The sequence below is a fragment of the Schistocerca nitens genome, chromosome 5, assembly GCF_023898315.1.
Source record: "Schistocerca nitens isolate TAMUIC-IGC-003100 chromosome 5, iqSchNite1.1, whole genome shotgun sequence".
Classification (NCBI taxonomy): domain Eukaryota; kingdom Metazoa; phylum Arthropoda; class Insecta; order Orthoptera; family Acrididae; genus Schistocerca; species Schistocerca nitens.
In genome coordinates this window covers 759963745-759984737 of record NC_064618.1, presented here as the reverse complement: position 1 = coordinate 759984737, position 20993 = coordinate 759963745, and the positions used below count along the sequence as shown (strand labels likewise).

The window sequence follows — 20993 nt, the reverse complement described above, 5'->3', positions numbered from 1 at the left end:
TTGACCGATTTTTCACCTGCAGCATGTTACAAGTAAGTCATCATTAGTTTGTGGTAATAAACTATACACATAAAGCTTTCTAGTGAATCAGATTGTCTGTTAGTGAAAACTGTATCAAAATCCCTACTGTAGATCCTGAGCTTATCATGAACACACAGACAAAAAACATGGCAGTGGAGTTTAATCAATAACATATATAGATCTTCATTCCTACCTTGGTATGATGTGTATTCCAATTTTGATATAATACTGACTAGTTTAAGCTATTACTTCCTGCACTGTTTAACACCATATTCTCAGACATTCCAAATTTCATTTTCTTCATCAATGTGCATATAATTTTAAATGCATGAGCTGAGATGTCTCTTGAAACAATTAAATTATAGATTTATTGTTTCTTCATCCACTCTAAATGACCAGAAATGGTTACTTTTTGTTCCAATTAACGCATAACATATTTTTGTTTTTATAGGAGTGATAATTTTATACATTAACTAAAAAAGTTTTTGTTTTGCAGTTTTAACATTGAAGTTATCTGAAAATTAAAAAATGATGGGAAAATTCGCTTACATAATAGTAGTGCTGGTTTCGCTGCAATCATCAGTTCAAGGAAGAGCATACTATGAGAAAGAAAGCTATGGGGCAGCATCCAATCATATTGAGAATTTAACTGAAGGAAATTTCTCCTATGTTGCTTTGGAGGAAGTGAATGTTCACCACGGAGTACATGTTGCTAGTTGGCGTTGGGATGAACTAGGCTTGTTCTTCACTTTTACAATCTTTATTGTAGTTACAGGACTAGCAAAAGTTGGTGAGTATTACTTAATGTTTTACTATTCTCAGCAATTAGTATATGTTTATATATCACTTTCTTGCTGTATGGAAGAAGATCCCATTCATTGTTGCTGTGGTTTTCAGTCCAAAGACTGGTTTCACGCAGCTCTCCCACTACTCTATTCTGTGCAAGTCTTTGCATCTTTGAGAAACTACTGCAACCTACATCCATTTGAACCTACTTACTGTATTTGTCTCTTGGTCCCCCTTTACAATATTTACCACCCACACTTTCCTCAAATATTAAATCGATGATTCATTGAAGTCTCAGAATATGTCCTAGCAACCAATCTTCCAATTGAAGATGATGTTTGAAGAGATTACTGGCCCCTGTTTTGAACATAACGGAGGTAGATCCTGCACATTGGTCAGAGGCGTGAAGATGATGTAATAAAATTCTGAAACTGGTTGCCAATTAAAATAAGGTTGAAAATTGATCACTGAAAGGTATTTAATTTGACATCCTCTATCAAACAACTGAGTCCCTCAACCATTTTTTTAAAAAATGGACATACAGAGAATCCTTTCTTTTAGTCACATTATGCCAAAAAGCTTTCCTCCCCATTTCTATTCAGTACTTGTTCATTAGTTATGTGATGTAGCCATCTAAAGTTCAGCATTCTTCTCTTACATATAGTTCCAAAAATAAAGTGTTAACATTAGGAAGTTGAGATGAATTATGTTTGAGGAATAAAAATTAATACCTGTATTAATTCAGTAAAATGTGTTCTGCTGCATGTGTCAGAAGTGGAAAAAGCATATGAGTTTATACTATTTACAAGCAAAAGTTATAAAATTAACACCTTTATCCTTATAGATTGATATTCAATGTAACACTAATGCACAGGTGAAATGTAGATGCCTCCTTATTGAAGACAGTGGCTCATGTTGGTATGGACCTTGCAGTCAAAGTGCTGGACTCATAAACATTTCACAAGATCCGACAGATGTTGGGGACCTTGTAGTAGAATGTGAAGTTGTACCATTTTGCAGTTGTACTAAATATGATTGAGACTGTAAGGCTATTGAGCAGTTGCAGTGCATCATATGTCTTGTTGAATTTCATCTTCTCTAATCTTCCTCCTATCATTATATGATGTTGTAATCAGTTATTAAGTATATGTACAGATCACTGTCAAATTTACTTTTTTTCTCTTTACATTTATTGATACTGAACTCAGTCATGATGTTCAGCTTTTCTTGTAATGTGTTACTACAGGTTTCTAAACAGATACTGGTAAGCTATATGGTCTATGAGTGGTCTCACAAATCCACAGGTGCCAAAGACAAACAAAGTAACTACACATTTTGACTGCTCATCCACAGTTAACTGCTGATTTGTGTGTAACACCTGTATAAAGATGTGCAAAGGAAAAATGTAACAAAATATTAAAATACACAGCTATGATGATTTGCATGTTAATAGCGAAGACAGAAAAAGTAAAAAATACTAAAATATATTCAACAGAAACACATTTTGGTTTAACTACAGTTTAGATATCCTTCAGTTGGTGTAAATCCTGGTTTGTCTTATGCAGCACAAGTTTTGGCATGCACTTAGATCTGCAAAAACCCTCCAAGAAATTTCTGGAACACTAAGTTTTCTGATTTGAATATTTCATAAAGTAACATGGGAAGTCCAGGAATTTGTTAAAAACCAACATATTATTTAAATAAAAGTATACACTTTTGGAAATGGAAATATTGGGGCTTCAAAACAATAACAGTGGAGTTTTGACAAGATCTCTTTTAAGGTTCAAACATTCTGGAAAAATAACTAATAACTTTCTAAACTAGTAAGTTTAAGGAAAAAGTAGGGTGTTCATTGCAAAGTAGAGAATGAAGACTTTCAAATGAGGTATGACAATACTAAAACAGAGAGTTATTTCATTACTATTAACAGAAATCTGTAAAATATACTGTGAGTAATTAAGTTAAACAAGATACAGCATTATTAAGGAATTAGTAATTTTATGTAATTGTGATATATGCATTAAGAATGCAAAGAGACCATTAAAAAAAGTTATAGAGTGGAATTTTTGCAAGTGGAGCCTTTCCACTTTACTTTATGGCAAGATTGAGAGACTTCAGGGTGTTTACCATTCTAATCAAGAGAAATGTCTTGCTGGAAGTACAAGTCCCTATCAGGATGCATTGACTGTGTCAGTAGGTTCACGTTACTTGCCAGCAAGTCCCTGTATTGTTACCCTGTTAATAGCAGTGACATATATGCTAGGGGTTCCATTCCATTCCCCACATGAAGATACTTTCACTGACCTGAACTACAAGTGCACATCAATAAGAATCCACAGTATGAGTGACGACAACATTTGTGTTTTAAACATAATTTTTATTTTTCATCATAATTTCTTTTTAGGGATATAGGCTATACTTTTTCCTAGTATCCAGTTCAGTTTCTAATCCCTTCTAAATTATAAATTGTCAAGCGCTCTAAAATATACCCCTTTGTTTCAGTGATGATCTCTTCATTTGAGTAGAATTTTTTACCTGTGACACATTTCTTCATATCTGAGAACAAGAAGAAACTATAGGGAGCAAGGTGAGGTGTATTGGAGGGGAGACTTCAGCTCACCGAGAAATTGCAGTGACAACTCCAGTTCCATGTGCTGGCCATGGTGAAACAGCATTTTCTCATTGAAGTAGTCAAGTACCTCACTGGATACCAACCAATGAGCATTTTGCATTTTTCTGAATGTTCCATGGGTATGACACTCATCACTTTCCAAGAAACACTTCCATAACTTTTCTGGCCAGTGTGACCATCTTTGCATTCTTTGGAGTAGATTTACTAGAAGCAACCTATTGTTTTTATTGTTGCTTAGCTTCCAAGTGGTGATAATGCATAATAAAAAATTTTCAGGTCTCTCTAAAACTGCTCCAAACTTAGGTCTGAAGCTGAAAGCCAAACCTGCCTGTTGTCAATCTTCAGCAGTCAAAGCACTCATTGGGATGACAAGTTTTTTTATCACCAAGTTGTCATGTAAAATAATGTTGTCATTCCCCTCTGCTACTTAATACCCTTTTGTTTGACTATCATGTGACACATGAAATCTGTTTGTGGACTAGGATTGGAGGGTAATGTCTACTTGTGAAGGCTTTAATAAGACCTTCAGCATACTGGACAAGGAACTGCTCTGGTCACTGCAGATGTGCTGTTCAAGGGTGGCTGGTCTACTTGGTAGAGACTGATTACTGTGCAAGGAATGGAAGCTATTAAAATGGAGGAACACATGCCCCTCATACTCTGACTACATCTACATCTACATCTACATTCATACTCCGCAAGCCACCTGACGGTGTGTGGCGGAGGGTACCCTGAGTACCTCTATTGGTTCTCCCTTCTATTCCAGTCTCGTATTGTTCGTGGAAAGAAGGATTGTCAGTATGCTTCTGTGTGGGCTCTAATCTCTCTGATTTTATCCCCATGGTCTGTTCACAAGATATACGTGGGAGGGAGCAATATACTGCTTGACTCTTCGGTGAAGGTGTGTTCCCGAAACTTTAACAAAAGCCCGTACCAAGCTACTGAGCATCTCTCTTGCAGAGTCTTCCACTGGAGTTTATCTATCATCTCCATAACGCTTTCGCGATTACCAAATGATCCTGTAACAAAGTGCGCTGGTCTCCGTTGGATCTTCTCTATCTCTTCTATCAAACCTATCTGGTATGGATCCCACACTGCTGAGCAGTATTCAAGCAGTGGGCGAACAGGCATACTGTAACCTACTTCCTTTGTTTTTGGATTGCATTTCCTTAGGATTCTTCCAATGAATCTCAGTCTGGCATCTGCTTTACCGAAGATCAACTTTATATGATCATTCCATTTTAAATCACTCCTAATGCGTACTCCCAGATAATTTATGGAATTAACTGCTTCCAGTTGCTGACCTGCTATTTTGTAGCTAAATGATAAGGGATCTATCTTTCTATGTATTTGCAGCACATTACACTTGTCTACATTGAGATTCAATTGCCATTCCCTACACCATGTGTCAATTCGCTGCAGATACTCCTTCATTTCAGTACAATATACTACAGCATCATCCACAAGAAGCCTCAGTGAACTTCCGATGTCATCCACAAGGTCATTTATGTATATTGTGAATAGCAACAGTCCTATGACACTCCCCTGCGGCACACCTGAAATCACTCTTACTTCGGAAGACTTATCTCCATTGAGAATGACATGCTGCGTTCTGTTATCTAGGAATTCTTCAATCCAATCACACAATTGGTCTGATAGTCCATATGCTCTTACTTTGTTCATTAAACGACTGTGGGGAACTGTATCGAACGCCTTGCGGAAGTCAAGAAACACGGCATCTACCTGTGAACCTGTGTCTATGGCCCTCTGAGTCTCGTGGATGAATAGTGCGAGCTGGGTTTCACACGACCGTCTTTTTTGAAACCCATGCTGATTCCTACAGAGTAGATTTCTAGTCTCCAGAAAAGTCATTATATTCGAACATAATACGTGTTCCAAAATTCTACAACTGATCGACGTTAGAGATACAGGTCTATAGTTCTGCACATCTGTTCGACGTCCCTTCTTGAAAACGGGGATGACCTGTGCCCTTTTCCAATCCTTTGGAACGCTATGCTCTTCTAGAGACCTACAGTACACTGCTGCAAGAAGGGGGGCAAGTTCCTTCGCGTACTCTGTGTAAAATCGAACTGGTATCCTATCAGGTCCAGCGGCCTTTCCTCTTTTGAGCGATTTTAATTGTTTCTCTATCCCTCTGTCATCTATTTTGATATGTACCATTTTTTCATCTGTGCAACAATCTAGAGAAGGAACTACAGTGCAGTCTTCTTCTGTGAAACAGCTGTGGAAAAAGACATTTAGTATTTCGGCCTTTAGTCTGTCATCCTCTGTTTCAGTACCATTTTGGTCACAGAATGTCTGGACATTTTGTTTTGATCCACCTACCGCTTTGACATAAGACCAAAATTTCTTAGAATTTTCTGCCAAGTCAGTACATAGAACTTTACTTTCGAATTCATTGAACGCCTCTCGCATAGCCCTCCTCACACTACATTTTGCTTCGCGTAATTTTTGTTTGTCTGCAAGGCTTTGGCTATGTTTATGTTTGCTGTGAAGTTCCCTTTGCTTCCACAGTAGTTTTCTAACTCGGTTGTTGTACCATGGTGGCTGTTTTCCATCTCGTACGATCTTGCTTGGCACATACTCATCTAACGCATATTTTATGATGGTTTTGAACTTTGTCCACTGATCCTCAGCACTATCTGTACTTGAGACAAAACTTTTGTGTTGAGCCATCAGGTACTCTGTAATCTGCTTTTTGTCACTTTTGCTAAACAGAAAAATCTTCCTACCTTTTTTAATATTTCTATTTACGGCTGAAATCATCGATGCAGTAACTGCTTTATGATCGCTGATTCCCTGTTCTGCATTAACTGTTTCAAATAGTTTGGGTCTGTTTGTCACCAGAAGGTCTAATATGTTATCGCCACGAGTAGGTTCTCTGTTTAACTGCTCAAGGTAGTTTTAAGATAAAGCACTTAAAAAAATTTCACTGGATTCTTTGTCCCTGCCACCCATTATGAACATTTGAGTCTCCCAGTCTATATCCGGCAAATTAAAATCTCCACCCAGAACTATAACATGGTGGGGAAATCCACTCAAAATATTTTCCAAATTATTCTTCACGTGCTCAGCCACAACAGCTGCTGAGCCAGGGGGCCTGTAGAGACATCCAATTACCATGTCTGAGCCTGCTTTAACCATGACCTTCACCCAAATTATTTCACATTTCAGATCTCCATCAATTTCCTTCGATACTATTGCACCTCTAATCGCTATAAACAGGCCTCCCCCTTCACTGTCCAGCCTGTCTCTGCAGTATACATTCCAATCTGAGTTTAAGATTTCATTAGTGTTTACGTCTGGTTTCAGCCAACTTTCTGTCCCTAGTACTATATGGGCGTTGTGACCGTTTATTAATGAGAGCAGTTCTGGGACCTTTCCTCCTGCAGTTTACTATTAGCACATTAATATTGTTATTCCCTGTTACATTTTGCCTACTCCTACCTAGCCCCATGAACCAGCTGTGTAGGAGCAACTCCCTCATTACCAAATATCACTGTGGGCCAATGCTTTGACTGTTTGTCATCACACCTGGAAATGAGGAACATCCCACTATCATATCTGCCCATTTCAAAGTGGTAGCTTTCTGTACATCCAAGCTATGAAACCTCTTGGTCCATTCTTATGCCACACCTACTCCCAACCCCTTGTCACTTCCTCTATGCACAACTCCACCTGCCTGTACCACAGAGAGCTCATTTTGCAAGGTTCCAGTCTTGTGCATTTACTACCTCTCTATCCCAGCCATCAGCCACTCTTCCCTCAAACCCTTCAACCCTTCCTAACCCTTCCTTCCATTTTCCACACACCGCCCCCCCCCCCCTCCACCACTTCAACCAACACAACATCTTAGTTGAGCTTTATTGGCACCATAGTGTAATCAGCCAGGATGTAACAATACAGGAGTGTAGATTGTTAGCTGCAACAGGCAGAAGACTTGCTTTGTTGGTGCTGCACATTTTATCAATTTCGACTGAGATAAACTTATACTCCAGTGTTCTTCTTTGGCACACCAGTGTAGAAGTGTGCACAGAAACAGGTACATGAAAAATCCATGCACTATGCACGTTTATTTATATATTAAAGGCAACTTTGGGATTTTCTTTTGGGTGAGACAGCATATTAAATATTCATGTGTTGTTTTGAAGTTCTAGATTCTCATATTTTGCTGTTCACTTTACTTCAGCATAATTTTTCATTCACTGTACCAATACCAGTTTGTATTGTGATGTACTGTGAAATTTCAAACATTCGTGAGAACCGTGATAAACTCATACTGATGTTGTCAATTATATGCTTAAACTTAACTGTGTGCTTTTAAAATTTTTGAGAGCAGTAGGCCTATCCTCATTCAAAATAGTCATTCTCCAATTTCATTGTACAATTATGTGAGAAATAGGTTATCTTTGAGAATGTTCACATGCTTACAAAACTATACTTTCGTAAGTTGCTGGTACAAGTGTATTGGATATACAACTTATTTCATAGCAAATCAGCATTTGAGGTTCACAGTTCTACTAAAGAATACATAACCCCTGAATTCCATTGTATATCAATGCAAATAAATGTGCATTTTTTAGAATTTCCAGAAGCTACCATTGTCATTTGCATAACCTACAAGCAGTTTGTAGTAAACTGACATCTGTGATTTAGTTATTGTACCAGATACTCCTACATAATGTGTTCTATCCAGTTTCCCATTAAAGAGGAGTAGACCTATATATTATCTACATTTAAGTCTATCATAAATTAACTCTGTTTTTGAGTTTGCTAACAACTGTAATTAATCTTAAAATGTTTTAGGAAACTAGTAATTTTCACCACAGGTTTTTGTGTTGCCTTAATAGAAATGTAAGTTTGTTTATTTGCTTAATTCTTATAGAGAATTAGTAATGGTTTAGCTCAACAGATTAAAAGATAATCAGCAGCTTACTTTAAAGTTATTCTTTGAGTTAGGTCACTGTCTTGTAATACACTGCACCAGCCAAAATGCAGCCCTACTGTGAATGCTGTTTTCAAATACAGGATGAGTTGTTTGGCATTGAGAAGCAGCTGTAAATAGCCCTGACTACTGTCAAATGATTGTCAGCTGCTGTGAATCTTTGTGTTGGAACAGCTCCTGAGAGTCGTGTACCTTTGATACCGGTACCAGAAGCACCTCAAGTACTTATCATCTCATGTGGATCCTGTCTCCTCTGCAGAACATACAAGGTCTGTCATTACTCACCTGTTTGACTGCAAGTGGCTTCTCCATGGTAGATCTAGGCATCCTGTACAGGGTGAATTTGGACCGGGGAGGACTCAGGGTGTTTTACCAATCCCCCTTACCAACAAGTTTGAGGTGCTGTCTTTCACTGAAATTGAACCATTGGGATTCACTTCACATGTTCAGGGGAAACCTGTTTTGTCCAGTGTCAAGAGGAGGTAAACACTAAAGGGTAGGGGTTTATTAATCATTGGCAGTTCAAACACATGGCAAATGATGATATCCCTTAGGGAAATGGCATCAAGGTACAGGAAAGGACACCAGGTGCACTCAGTGTGTACAGCTGGGGGCCTCATTCAGCATACTGGAAAAGCTATTCTAGCAGTCATTAAGAGAACAGGATGCAACCAACTGCATATTATGATGCATGTTGAAACAAATGATGCCTATTATATGGGCTCAGAGCTCACACATGGGTCATTCCAGTGACTGACAGAGAAGGTTGAGAAGACCAGCCTTGTGCATAGAGTTTCAACAAAGCTCACAATTTGCAACATTGTTCCCAGAACTAATCATGGCTCTTTGGTTCTGAGTCAAATGGAAGGACTGAACCAGAGACTTTGAAGGTTCTGTGACAAGCTAAGCTGTAGCTTCGTGGACTTGTGCCTATGGCTGAGAACTATAGGGTCCCCTGTGCAGTACATACCAGAGGCTGTTATTCAGGTAGCTGATTGTGTGTGGGATGCACACAAAGGTTTCTTCGATTAGACAATTCTCCATCCAGTCCAGATAATGATAGCTGTAGCAAACCCATAAATATCAGTGTAAGGTAGAAAGAAATGCCTCCTATAGGTGAGAGTATTAAAATCATGGTGGTAAGCTGCCGAAGCATTTGCAACAAAGTGTCGGCGTTTGAAGCACTCATGAGATGCAGTGGAGCTCACATAATACTAGGAACAGAAAGCTGGCTGAAACGTGAAATTGATAGAAACAATACTTTTGTGGAAAATTTAAGTGTATATTGAAAGGACAGGCATATGGGAAATGAAGGTGATGTATTTGTCACAGCAGACAAGAAACTCATATCCACTGAGATAGAAATTGAAGCAGCATGTGAGACTGTTTGGACAAGACTCATTGTCAGGGGTGGGCATAAAATGATAACTGGATCCTTCTATTGCCCACCAGACACATTTCTTGATTTAACTGAAAGCTTTAGGGAAAACCTCAGTTCTCTCATATACAAGTTGCCCAGTTATACTGAAATCATTGGTGGAGACTTTAATCATCCAACAATTAACTGGGAAAATTACAGTTTTGTTAGTGGTGGGCATGATAAGACATCCTGTGAAACATTGCGAAATGCGTTCTCTGAAAATTGCCTAGAACAGGTAGTTAGGAACCGCACTTGTGATGGAAATATATTGGATCCAATTGGCAACAAATAGACCTGACTGTGTTGAGAATGTTCACATCGAAACTAATGTCAGTGACTATGACACAGTTGTGGCAACTATGATTACTAAAGTACAAAGGACAGCTAAAACAAGCAGAAAGATATATATGTCCAGTAAACTACATAAAAAATCAGCTGTGTCATATCTAAATGAGGAAATTGAAACTTTCATCACAGGGCAGGAGTATGTGGAGAAACTATGGCTCAAGTTTAAAAGAATGGTTGGCCATGCACTGGATAGATATGTACCCATTAGAGCAGTTCATAATGTGAGGAAGCCTCTATGGTGAACAATCCTGTAAAGAAACTTCTAAAGAAACAGCAGTTGTTGCATAATAGGTGTAAAACAAAGGATAGGGCTATAGATAGAGAGATGGTGAATGAAATATGTTTGGCTGTCAAGAAAGCAATCCATGATGCCTTCAATGACTACCATAGCAGAATATTGTCAAATGTTATTTCACAACACCCAAAGAAATTCTGATCACATGCTGCCACATGCTGCCAAAGTTAGTGTCCAGTCCCTAGTGAATGAAACAAGAACTGAAATTGATGGCAGCAAAGCAAAAGCTGAACTGCCTAATGCTGTTTTTAAATGTTCATTTACAGAGGAAGACCCAGGATAATTGGCCTAATTTAATTCTCATACTACTGAATAGAAGAATGAAATAAGTATTAGTGTCAGTGGTATTGAAAAACAATTGAAATCTTTAAAGCTGAACAGTGCTCCATGGGCCAACAGAATCCCTGTCAGATTCTGTTCTGAATTTGAAGCTTAGTCCCTCTTCTAATCATATTCTATCATAGATCCCTTGAACAAAAAACCATGCCCAGTTCTTGAGAAAAATCACAAATCACAGCTGTCTACAAGAAGGGTAGCAGAAGTGATCTACAAAACTGCTATCCAATATTCTTGAGATCAATTTGTTGTAGACTCTTGGAACATATTCTGAGCTCAAACATAATGAGATATCTTGAATAGAATGACCTTCTCAATGCCAACCAGCATTGATCATACGAAACCCAACTCATATTTTTCTCACATGACATACCAAAAGCTTTAGATCAAGGCTGTCCAGTAGATGCAGTATTTCTTGATTTCCAAAGAGCATTTGACTCATTACCACACCTACACTTATTGTGAAAAGTATGGCCATATGGGATATGAAGTGAAAGTTGTGACTGGAATGAGAATTTTTGGGTAGGGAGAACACAGCATGTTATATTGGATGGAGAGTCACCATCAGATGTAGAAGTAATTTCAGTTGTGCCCAGAGAAGTGTGTTGGTACCCTGGCTGTCCATGTTACGTATTAATGATGTTGCAGACAATAATAACAGTAATATCAGAGTTTCTGCAGATGAAGCAGATACCTATAATGAAGTACTGTCTGAAAGAAGTTGCATACATATTGAGTCAGATTTTGATAAGGTTTCAACATGGTGTAAAGATGGGCAACTTGCTTTAAGTGTTCAGAAATGTAAAGTTGCATGCATTACAAAATGAAAAAACATCGTATCATATGAGTATAATATCAGTGAGTCACTGTTGGAATCAGCCAATTCATACTGATACCTGGCTGTCACACTTTGTAGGGATATGAAATGGAATGATCACATAGGCTAAAGTGGATGGCAGACTTCAGTTTATTGGTAGAATACTAGAGGAGTGCAATCAATCTACAAAGGATATTGCTCACAAATCACACATGACCAGTTCTAGAATTAAAGTTTTGTATTCGTAGGGATCCACAGCCTCCACATGTTTAATAAGCATAAACACTGCCTGTAGTCAGCTGAAATGTGATTTTTTTTAATTTTTTAATCATGCAATTAGCTAATTTCAACTTTTATCTTAATGTGAGGTGTGAAAGTGTTATTTATACATGGCAATGTATGCAGACAATGAAGTGCATTTCCAAGTTGGTTTTACAGGTGCTTGATAATGACAAGCAGTCAAAATTAGTTAATTGCATGATTAAAAAATCACATTTCAGCCTGCTACAGCCCATGAATCTTCCTGGCAGATTAAAACTGTGTGCTGGACTGAGACGTGAACTCAGGACCTTTGCATTTCGTGGGCAAGTGCTCTACCATCTGAGCTACCCAAGCATGACTCATGCCCCATCCTCACAGCTTTGCTTCTGCCAGTACCTCATCTCCTACAAGGAATAAACCTTCAGATTCCCAGAAGACTGTCACCAAGAGTTAACTGGCTGTGGATGCAGCTTTCAACTTTGTCTCCTCAGGGGAGGTGGTGTGGCACCACTTCATGGATTGCCATTTTGTTTCTGGTCCCAGGTGATGAAGCCATGTTTCATCACCTGTGACAATCTTCAACAAAAATTGTCATAATGTGCAAGCAATTCCACAAAGATGGTCCATCTTTGCTCCTTATGTTCTTCTGTTAGGTGTCAAGTAACTCAACGGGCACACAAACTTTGAGTGCCCCAACTGGTAGACGAGTGTGTCAGCACTACCAACAGAGACATCCAGTTGTTCAGCAAGGTGTTTGACTGTGATCTCTTGATCATCTTGAATGAGATCGTCTGCATGTTCCAACGTTGGATAGGTTTGGACAACCTTTTTGCGATGATAACAGACACCTTGCCCAATGACTCGTCATGCTTTTGCTTACCCATTATGAAGCTCAATATCTCTGTTGAAATTCTGCTAGTGCCTAGGACTATCTGTAGCACTCTGGTTTTCTGCCAAAAGAAACTGAATGACAGCTCTCTGATAGGAATGCACCTCAATTACAGAAGCCATTTTGAAGGCAGCATATAGCACTGCCATCTATGAGAACATAATTAAACTATAGGAGCTGAATCAGGAATATTTTACAATGTCCCACAACAAATTATGCATTTTTGCAAACAAAATTTCCCCTGAAAAAAAAAGTGTTGCATTACTTTTTCAACACCCCTCATGTGTTACACAATACTGAATTGGTAAGTGACTTACTGTATGTTCCTGCCAATTAGTGTTTACAATGTGTGCTAATTATTAATAACCTTTATCATCTGCATGTGGTTGAACATAAAAGCAGTGTTTGTTGTGTATGTGGAAACAGAATACTGCCTGACTCTAGGACGACTGCTAGCAATGTCTGACCCTGGTTATCTGACGAAAATCAAATTTTTTTGAGACATTGTGTCATCCCCGTTGTGTGCACAGATTGGACTGTCAGTGGAATTTTCTTTCTTATTGAGACCTTATGCCTCAGCCAACTATACCAACTATCAACTCTCCATCAACTGCAGCACCCCTCTTCATCATGACAGTTATCTCTAATTCAGTTATTTATCTTAGTGTGTTTTTGAATAGTCTGCCCATATATTTTAAATGCCAAGGCAGTTATTTTTATTTTTTTCTAAAAATTTCAGGATTCCATCATGCCCAATGGCTTTCTTCACGAGTTCCAGAGTCTTGGTAAGTGTAAATTGTTACATAACTAATGCAAATGAATCAAAGCTATAGAGATGCTACAGCCAACAGGAGAAGGAATGGAAAGTTCATGCCAACTGATATCTTGAAATAGACTTACACATTATGAAGCATGCCACTCATTACATCGTTAATTCTGTTGGCTGTGTGTTAAAAGTCATAGATTCAAGTTTACAGACATCAAATGATGAGGTAGGTCTTCTTTCTTGTCTGAATATTCTGGTCTGTCCCTTAATCAAATGAAATGTTTTACAACTATCTGAAATTTGAGAGACTGGCCATAGAACATTTAACCTTCCATGTATGCCCCACTGTAAATGTAACTGAGTGTACCATGAAACAAGGCCTGCTTTATGTAGTGTTCTATCAGGAAAGATGTTATTTAAATATTGGTAAATTGTGTTACATAAATACATTGACATTTCTTCACATGACAGTCATGAACCTGTCACTGTGTATCATTTCAACTGTGAAGAAATCTGATGACAGAAAGTTAAGAATTGTGATGTCTTGTCACAAACCATAAATGTAACATTTAGTTCTAATGAACAACGCAAGACATTGGCATATTTTTTTAAAAGCGACAACACATGTCTCACATGCTGTATGTGATATTTTATTTGTTTCTTTCACTTGTATATGTCACTGCAATGTCTGTTTACATTATGTCTCACCTGAGTATATTTTGTGGAGATGGCAATACACTGAGGGTAGATTTGCTTGTATCAAGCTGCTTACTGTACCTGTATAGGTTGTGGTGACCTCAATGCATAGCAAAAATATTTATCAAAATCTGAACTGTGAAGTCACCAAAATTATAGCTGGAAAACCATACTACTTGTTATACTTCACAATTGGTCACAATACAACTTTGTTTATGAACTGAAACACCAAATGTTTATGAGAAACTGCTCTGAAAATAACCTTGGTCAACAAAATTGTTTATATTCCCTCCGAAACCTCAAAAACACCAAAGACAATATTTTACAGAATTTACAATAGGTGACAAAATTAGTTGAATCACATACAACACTGTTAATAATTACATGAACACTAGAGGGATTCACCATAAATCTACCAACTTATGTGTATAACCAGCATCTCTCAATATTACGACTCATAGCAATACAATATCAAAGCTTTTAATACTGTGTAAACATCCCCCATGTGTCTTGACAGCTGACATATATGATTCATGCTCACAGCAGGAAATGTACCAATGGTGAAACAGCAGCTTTTATGTCACTAGTCGGTTCTCAGGCAACTAGGGCGGCCACTTTAATTTATGCATGCAGCCATATTTTGTGACAAAATACTCTTATTAGTCATTGTCACATTCTGTACTCATAACATTACATAAAATCATCTAAATTAATGTGGCTGCAATAATTTTGAGTTGCAAGGAGAACTAGTTCTAATGAGATGAAGAAGTTTACATTTACTGGTGTTTCAACAATGACTACCATACAACTATTAGTTCACTAATGGCACCTTTATTTTCAATAGCAGAAAGCAAACATAAACAAGCAAAGAACTGATATGAATAGAGTCCATAACTCTACTACTTTTAATAGAGAAAGAACCTTTTAAATCAGGGAATAGCATTCGGCAAAATATCTTAACTTTTTGTTGCATAAGAAGCATTGCACGGGCAGCACGATGTCGGTTGGTTACAGTGTCCTGAGCTCGTTAAGCTTCTCTGGCAAAATGTGAACAAATTTTCTGCACAGCTTTATCAGTAACCCAGTGGCAATTATCAAACCACGAGATGCTTCCTCTCCTCTAACTTCTTTTCCACTAATCCCCTCATTACTTTCTTTTTATCATCCAAACTTAATTCTTCCCTCTGTGGAAAAGACAGCCTCTCCTCTACGAAACTTAAAGACCTCACCCCCTTCATAATCTTATAAGCAGTAAACCCTGTTACATCATGACTCACAGTATTCATCACATCCTTGATAATTTCTATGATATCTCTCCACGAATTATGCTTGTTGCTACAATACATTTACATATAAAATCTTCCTATTTCCCTCATGTCACGTTCCACAGGAATTCCTGCCAAATGATAAGTTGATGCATATATTACAGTAATTCCATAACTAGCAAGCCCCTCCTTCCACTTCTTATCAGTAAACTGTGACCTGTTCTCAGAAAGTATAGCTTTGGGTTTACCAAATTCACAAAATAGTCCTTTTTTAACTTTGCCAAAATTGCCTTGCCAATTGCATTGCACAGAGGATAGAGCTTTACAAATTTAGAAAACACTTCCAATACTACAAAAATATAAGCAAAACCTCCTTTTGTCTTCAGCAGAGGACCGTAAAAATTCACTGCTAATACATTCATTAAGTTTTTTGATTTAACATTTGCATTGGAAGCCTACACGTGTGACTCATAACTTTTGTTCTCTGACATTTGTCATATGTTTTAATATGGTTATTCATCCACTTTACCATATTGTCAAAAATTACACATTCTCTCAATTTCTGTACACACTTTTTAGCACCTACATGTCAAAAACTCAAATGAATGTAATCAATTATGTCATCTATATATTCACTGGGCCAACACACCTCCAAATCCTCTGAATTTTCATTGGTTTGTCTAAATAAAACTCTCCCATGTACTTTGTAGTACTTTGGCAACTTATTGTTAGCATTTGACACATCCAAGTCTCTCTTTACCATTTTCCTTACCTCATAATGATGCTGATATCTCCTCATGTATTTACAAATATTTTCTATTTTCTTTTCTCCAGGAAATCCTTTTATATAAAATAATGTACATACTCTTCATCTAAATCTCAACCTACTTCACCTTTTCTCCTAGTGGCAACCTGGATAATGCATCCATCACCCTGTTCTGTGTACCTTTGACATGTTTGATCTCATATTCAAACTGCTGCATAAATATTGTCCACCTTGTCAGCCATAAATGCAGCAGCCCAAGTTTCTTAAAAATATGAGAGCTCTGTGATCAATATAAATGATAAATTTTGCTTCCCCATCTATAATCTCTGAATTTTTTGAATCTCCAAACTATCACTGAAGCTTCACATTCAGTTACAGTATAATTTCTCTAATATTTTGCCAACAATGTGCTTGAAAAGGCAATTGTCCTATGATCTTCCTTCTCATCATCTCCAAAATTCTGGAATAATTCCACTCTGATACCATGTCCACTGGAGTCAGTCCCTAAACAAAAGGGTTGTCTGAGACCTGATTGCGTAAAATTCTATCTTCTTTCAAAGCCTTCTTAAGGTGATCAAAAGCTTTCTCACATTCACCTGGCCAAGCAAAATGTACCTTAGGATGCAACAACTTATTCACACATGGATTATTGAACATCTGACCAGACACAAAATTTCTATAGAAATTACACAGACCTAGAAAAGACTTCAACTGCTTACGATTCATGGGAGGTGGAAATTCCTTAATTGCTTTTATCTTTTCAGGGTCGACTTTGATACCAGTGGTTGATAGGATTCTACCCAAGAATTTTATCTCCTTTCTTATGAACTTGCATTTCTTAAATCTCAGGGTCTTGCCCCCTTTTCTCAAAGCCTGAAATACCTCATTCAATAAATTATAATATTTTTCCCAAGTTTCTGTTGCAACTAATAGGTCATCCACATACACTGTTATTTTGGAACACAGTTCCGGTCCTAAGACTCGGCCGAGAGCTCGTATGACTACTGACACACTAATGTTCAAACCAAAGGAAACCACAAGATATTAGTAACACTTCCCATTCACCAAGAATGCAGTACACATCATATACTCCTTTGCAAGTGTAATTTGCCAGTAACCATCTGTCAGATCAAGACCTAGCATATAATTCATATTACAGTATCTTTGTGATATTCCATCCATTTTCTCCAAGCAATCAGTTTCTCTGTTCACTATAGCATTCAACATTTTAGCATCTATGACAAGCCTCACACTGCCATCCTTCCTATCCACTACTATCAATGGGCCACTATATCCACTCTTACTCCTCTCTATGACATCACACTCTACCATCCTCTCAATTTCCTTATACACTGCTTCCCTCAACACAAACAGTATAGAAAAAGGTTTTTGTGCAAAAGGCTCATGTGTTTTCAATCTAATTAACACTCAAAATTCTTAACTTTACCTGGCTTATCTGAAAATATGAGGGCCATTTTCTTTCTTTCTTTTTTTCCTTTTTTTTTCTTTTGCAACCTCAAATAGGCTATAAATAAAAAACAAGTTCATAGAAGACAATTATTTTATTACCAAAAGTTTTGTACACTTATGGTTACTTTTTAACATAATTACCAGAAAGGTTAAGACATTTATCATTCCTATGGACAAGCTCTGCAATACCCTCTACAAAAAATGTTGCCACCAATGACTGCAAATGAGCATTGACGTTGTTTTGAAGATCTTCATTGGTTTGAAAGTACTGCCCTCCTAGTCACATCTTCAGTTCAGGGAAAAGGTGAAAGTCACTGGGTGCCAGATCAGGACTGTATGGCAGATGATCAAAAATGTCCCATTGAAATGGTTCAAGGAGCCATTGGGTTGTGCCAGTAGTGTGTGGACAAGCATTGTCATGGATCAACACAATTCCTGAAGTCAAATGCTAATTTAGCCATTCAAGACAAATGAAGAGGAATGCTGACTGAAGATGTGGCTAGGAGGGCAGCAGTTTCAAACCAGCCAAGATCTTCAAAACAATGTCAATGTTCATTTGCAATCATTGGTAGCAACATTTTTTGAAGAGGGTACTGCAAAGCTTGTCCACAGGCACAATAAATATCTCAGTCTTTTCGGTGATTATGTTGAAAAGTAACCACAAGTGTACAAAACTTTTGGTAGTAAAATCATTGTTTTCTACAAACTTGTCTTTCATTTATAGCCTATAGGAGGTTGGAAAAAAAAGAGCCCTTGTACTTCCCTATTTTTCCACAAAACTTCTCTTAATTCCTCTTTCTGGTGCTCCCTTAACCCTTCTATTTTCTCCATGTAGACCTTCAATTCTTCAAGTATTCCTTTTTCATCTTCACTATTACGATAATCTAAGTTAAATTCTAAATCCCCAACATCAACTCCTACTAGCATCACTCTCATCTTCAACTGCCCTACTAGAGTATTTTCATCTATTACCATACCATCAAAATTCACCTTTGTTTCTGATCCTTCACTCTCAAAACTGATGAAACTATCACCACAATTAACCTCTGCTTTCCAATCCATTAACCAATCCATGCCCAGGATAATACTAACACTCAGGGCAGGTACCACAAAAAAATTGCGTACCAAACTTATGCCCCCAAGTTCAAATTCTATAATAATCTGATGTTTAACAACTTTACTCAGTTTACCTGTAACTCCAATTATTTTCAATCCTAATACTGGCACATCCATTACCTCATTATCATCCCTTATACAATTATAAAATTCTTCAGCTACTGCACTAATTTCACTACTAGTGTCTATAAGAGTTTTCTCTTCCCTACTGTAGACCCTTATTTTTACAAAAGGTTGCCCAGCTTTAATATCATCAACATCCTCTTCCTCATGCAATAATTGTTCCTCAATATTGCTATGTTCCCAATTTCCACAACCTAATTCTGGATTTTCCACCTTTCCCAGCTCTTTCTTAATCGCATAGAAACTTCTTTCTTTCATATTGCAAGTTGTCGCCCCTTTATCCTTACCAATGATGAACAGACAAATTTCTTCCTCTGTATTTTCATTGACATTGTGGTTCAAAGAATATGTATAAGTCTCTCCCCCAATAACATCAGAAATTTGCCCTCCTTCATTACAATTTTCCTGCAAACTACTGTGAAAAGAAATGCGTCCCTTTGTACCTGCTCTCCTTTTTCATCACTACAAATACTCTCACTATCTCCTTCTTCTTCACTCCTAACACTTGCAATTTGTATTACATTATCTTCTCTTTTACTTCCCTGCATCTCTTCATATTCCCTTACACCATCATACACATGGGAAAACATCTCCATACAAGAACCTACTGATGCCTTCTTCCTCCTATAACCAACTTCAGCCAGTGTCTCTTCAATCACCAAGCTCTGACCTCTACACCTTCTGTCATCTCCACTAGCATTACTAGTGTCATTAAGAACTACTAGATACCTTGCCTCATTGTGGCAACTTGCCATATTAGTGGGCCCCAATATGTGAACTGCCCCAGCATGGGCTCTCACTGTTGCAGATACTGTTTCCCAGATGAAATTCTCCCATCATTTCCTGACCTCTACTGTTACCCCTAAAACTTCCTCTACCTCGCACATTTATTTGATTCACTCTGTTAGCCTGTTCTCTGTTTTCCTGGTGCCACTCATAATCTCAGTTTTCACGAAATGAACAATTTGTCTGCCATCGGTCTACATCCCTCACTCTATTCAGAAAATCTTTCACATTGTTATTATTATGCCCTATCAATAAACACCTTTTGTAAGGGGGTAACTTCCCCATCAAAATCTCTATTGTATACCTATCACTCCAAGTACCATGTAAGTGTTTCATTTTATTGATCCACCTTTCACAGTACTCTTGCTTACTCTCTCTATTTCTCCTATTGTACTGTGGGGCCTTCTTAAAGCCTTCAATAACACCACTTTGTTTCTCTTTGGACCTGTACTCTCCCAGAAAAGCTGACTCAAATTCCTCAAAAGTTTCATATTTATCAGGTGCATCAGCCCTCCAATACAAACTTTCACCTTTTAGACTAGCACTAGCCCTCCTCAATTTATCTTTCTCTATCCACTCTACAGTAAACTGACTATTTAGACTGTTTATAAAAGACACAGGATGCACATTATTCCTAGGGTCAATCATTATCTTATTAAACTACTACCATCTCTCAATTGCACTACTACAGATGAAGCTGTATAATTCCTATCTTCTACTGGCCTTTCTAGTCCCCACTATATTTTCAATCACAGTGGTCTCTTTAATTTGCTCCACTTCAGCCTCAGTCTTTTGGCTATATTCTTTGAAAATTTTGTCACAATACTCTTTCACTTCAGTTCTCTCTAGTTTAAACTCATTAGCTTGATCTTCAACATTTTTATCCAAGCATTCTACCTTTCCCTTTACCTCATCCTCATTTTCTTTTGTTTCTTCTGTAACTCAAATCCTGTCTCTTTAAACATCTCGTTAACATCATCTTTGAACTTTGCAAAATCTTCGCCCAGATCTAACTTGACCTCAGACACCTTCCTTTCTAACCTGTCTTCCAATGCCTTCTTGAAGTCTTTCAATCTTTGACTGAATTTTTCATCTAACTGTTTCAGCCCCTCTTTCATTTCCTCCTGCCCTTTTCTATTTACTTTATTTCTTTTTGCCCTTTTTCCATCCCTTCTTTCAGCCTTTCTGTAAACCTTCTTTCATTTCTTTCATCTCTTGTCTCTTTTCCATCCCT

General features: G+C 37.7%; 1 protein-coding gene across 2 annotated transcripts in view; it reads left to right on the top strand.

Annotated features, from left to right (window-relative positions):
• LOC126259709 (sodium/hydrogen exchanger 2-like) overlaps positions 1-20993 on the top strand; it is a 1006529-nt gene that overhangs the window by 820391 nt on the left and 165145 nt on the right. For both annotated transcript variants that reach the window (XM_049956680.1, XM_049956681.1), the window contains 2 exons: positions 518-811; positions 13511-13556. In XM_049956680.1, coding sequence (XP_049812637.1) covers positions 550-811; positions 13511-13556 — 308 coding nt within the window. In that variant the 5' untranslated portion in view covers positions 518-549. The remainder of the gene's footprint in view (positions 1-517; positions 812-13510; positions 13557-20993) is intronic.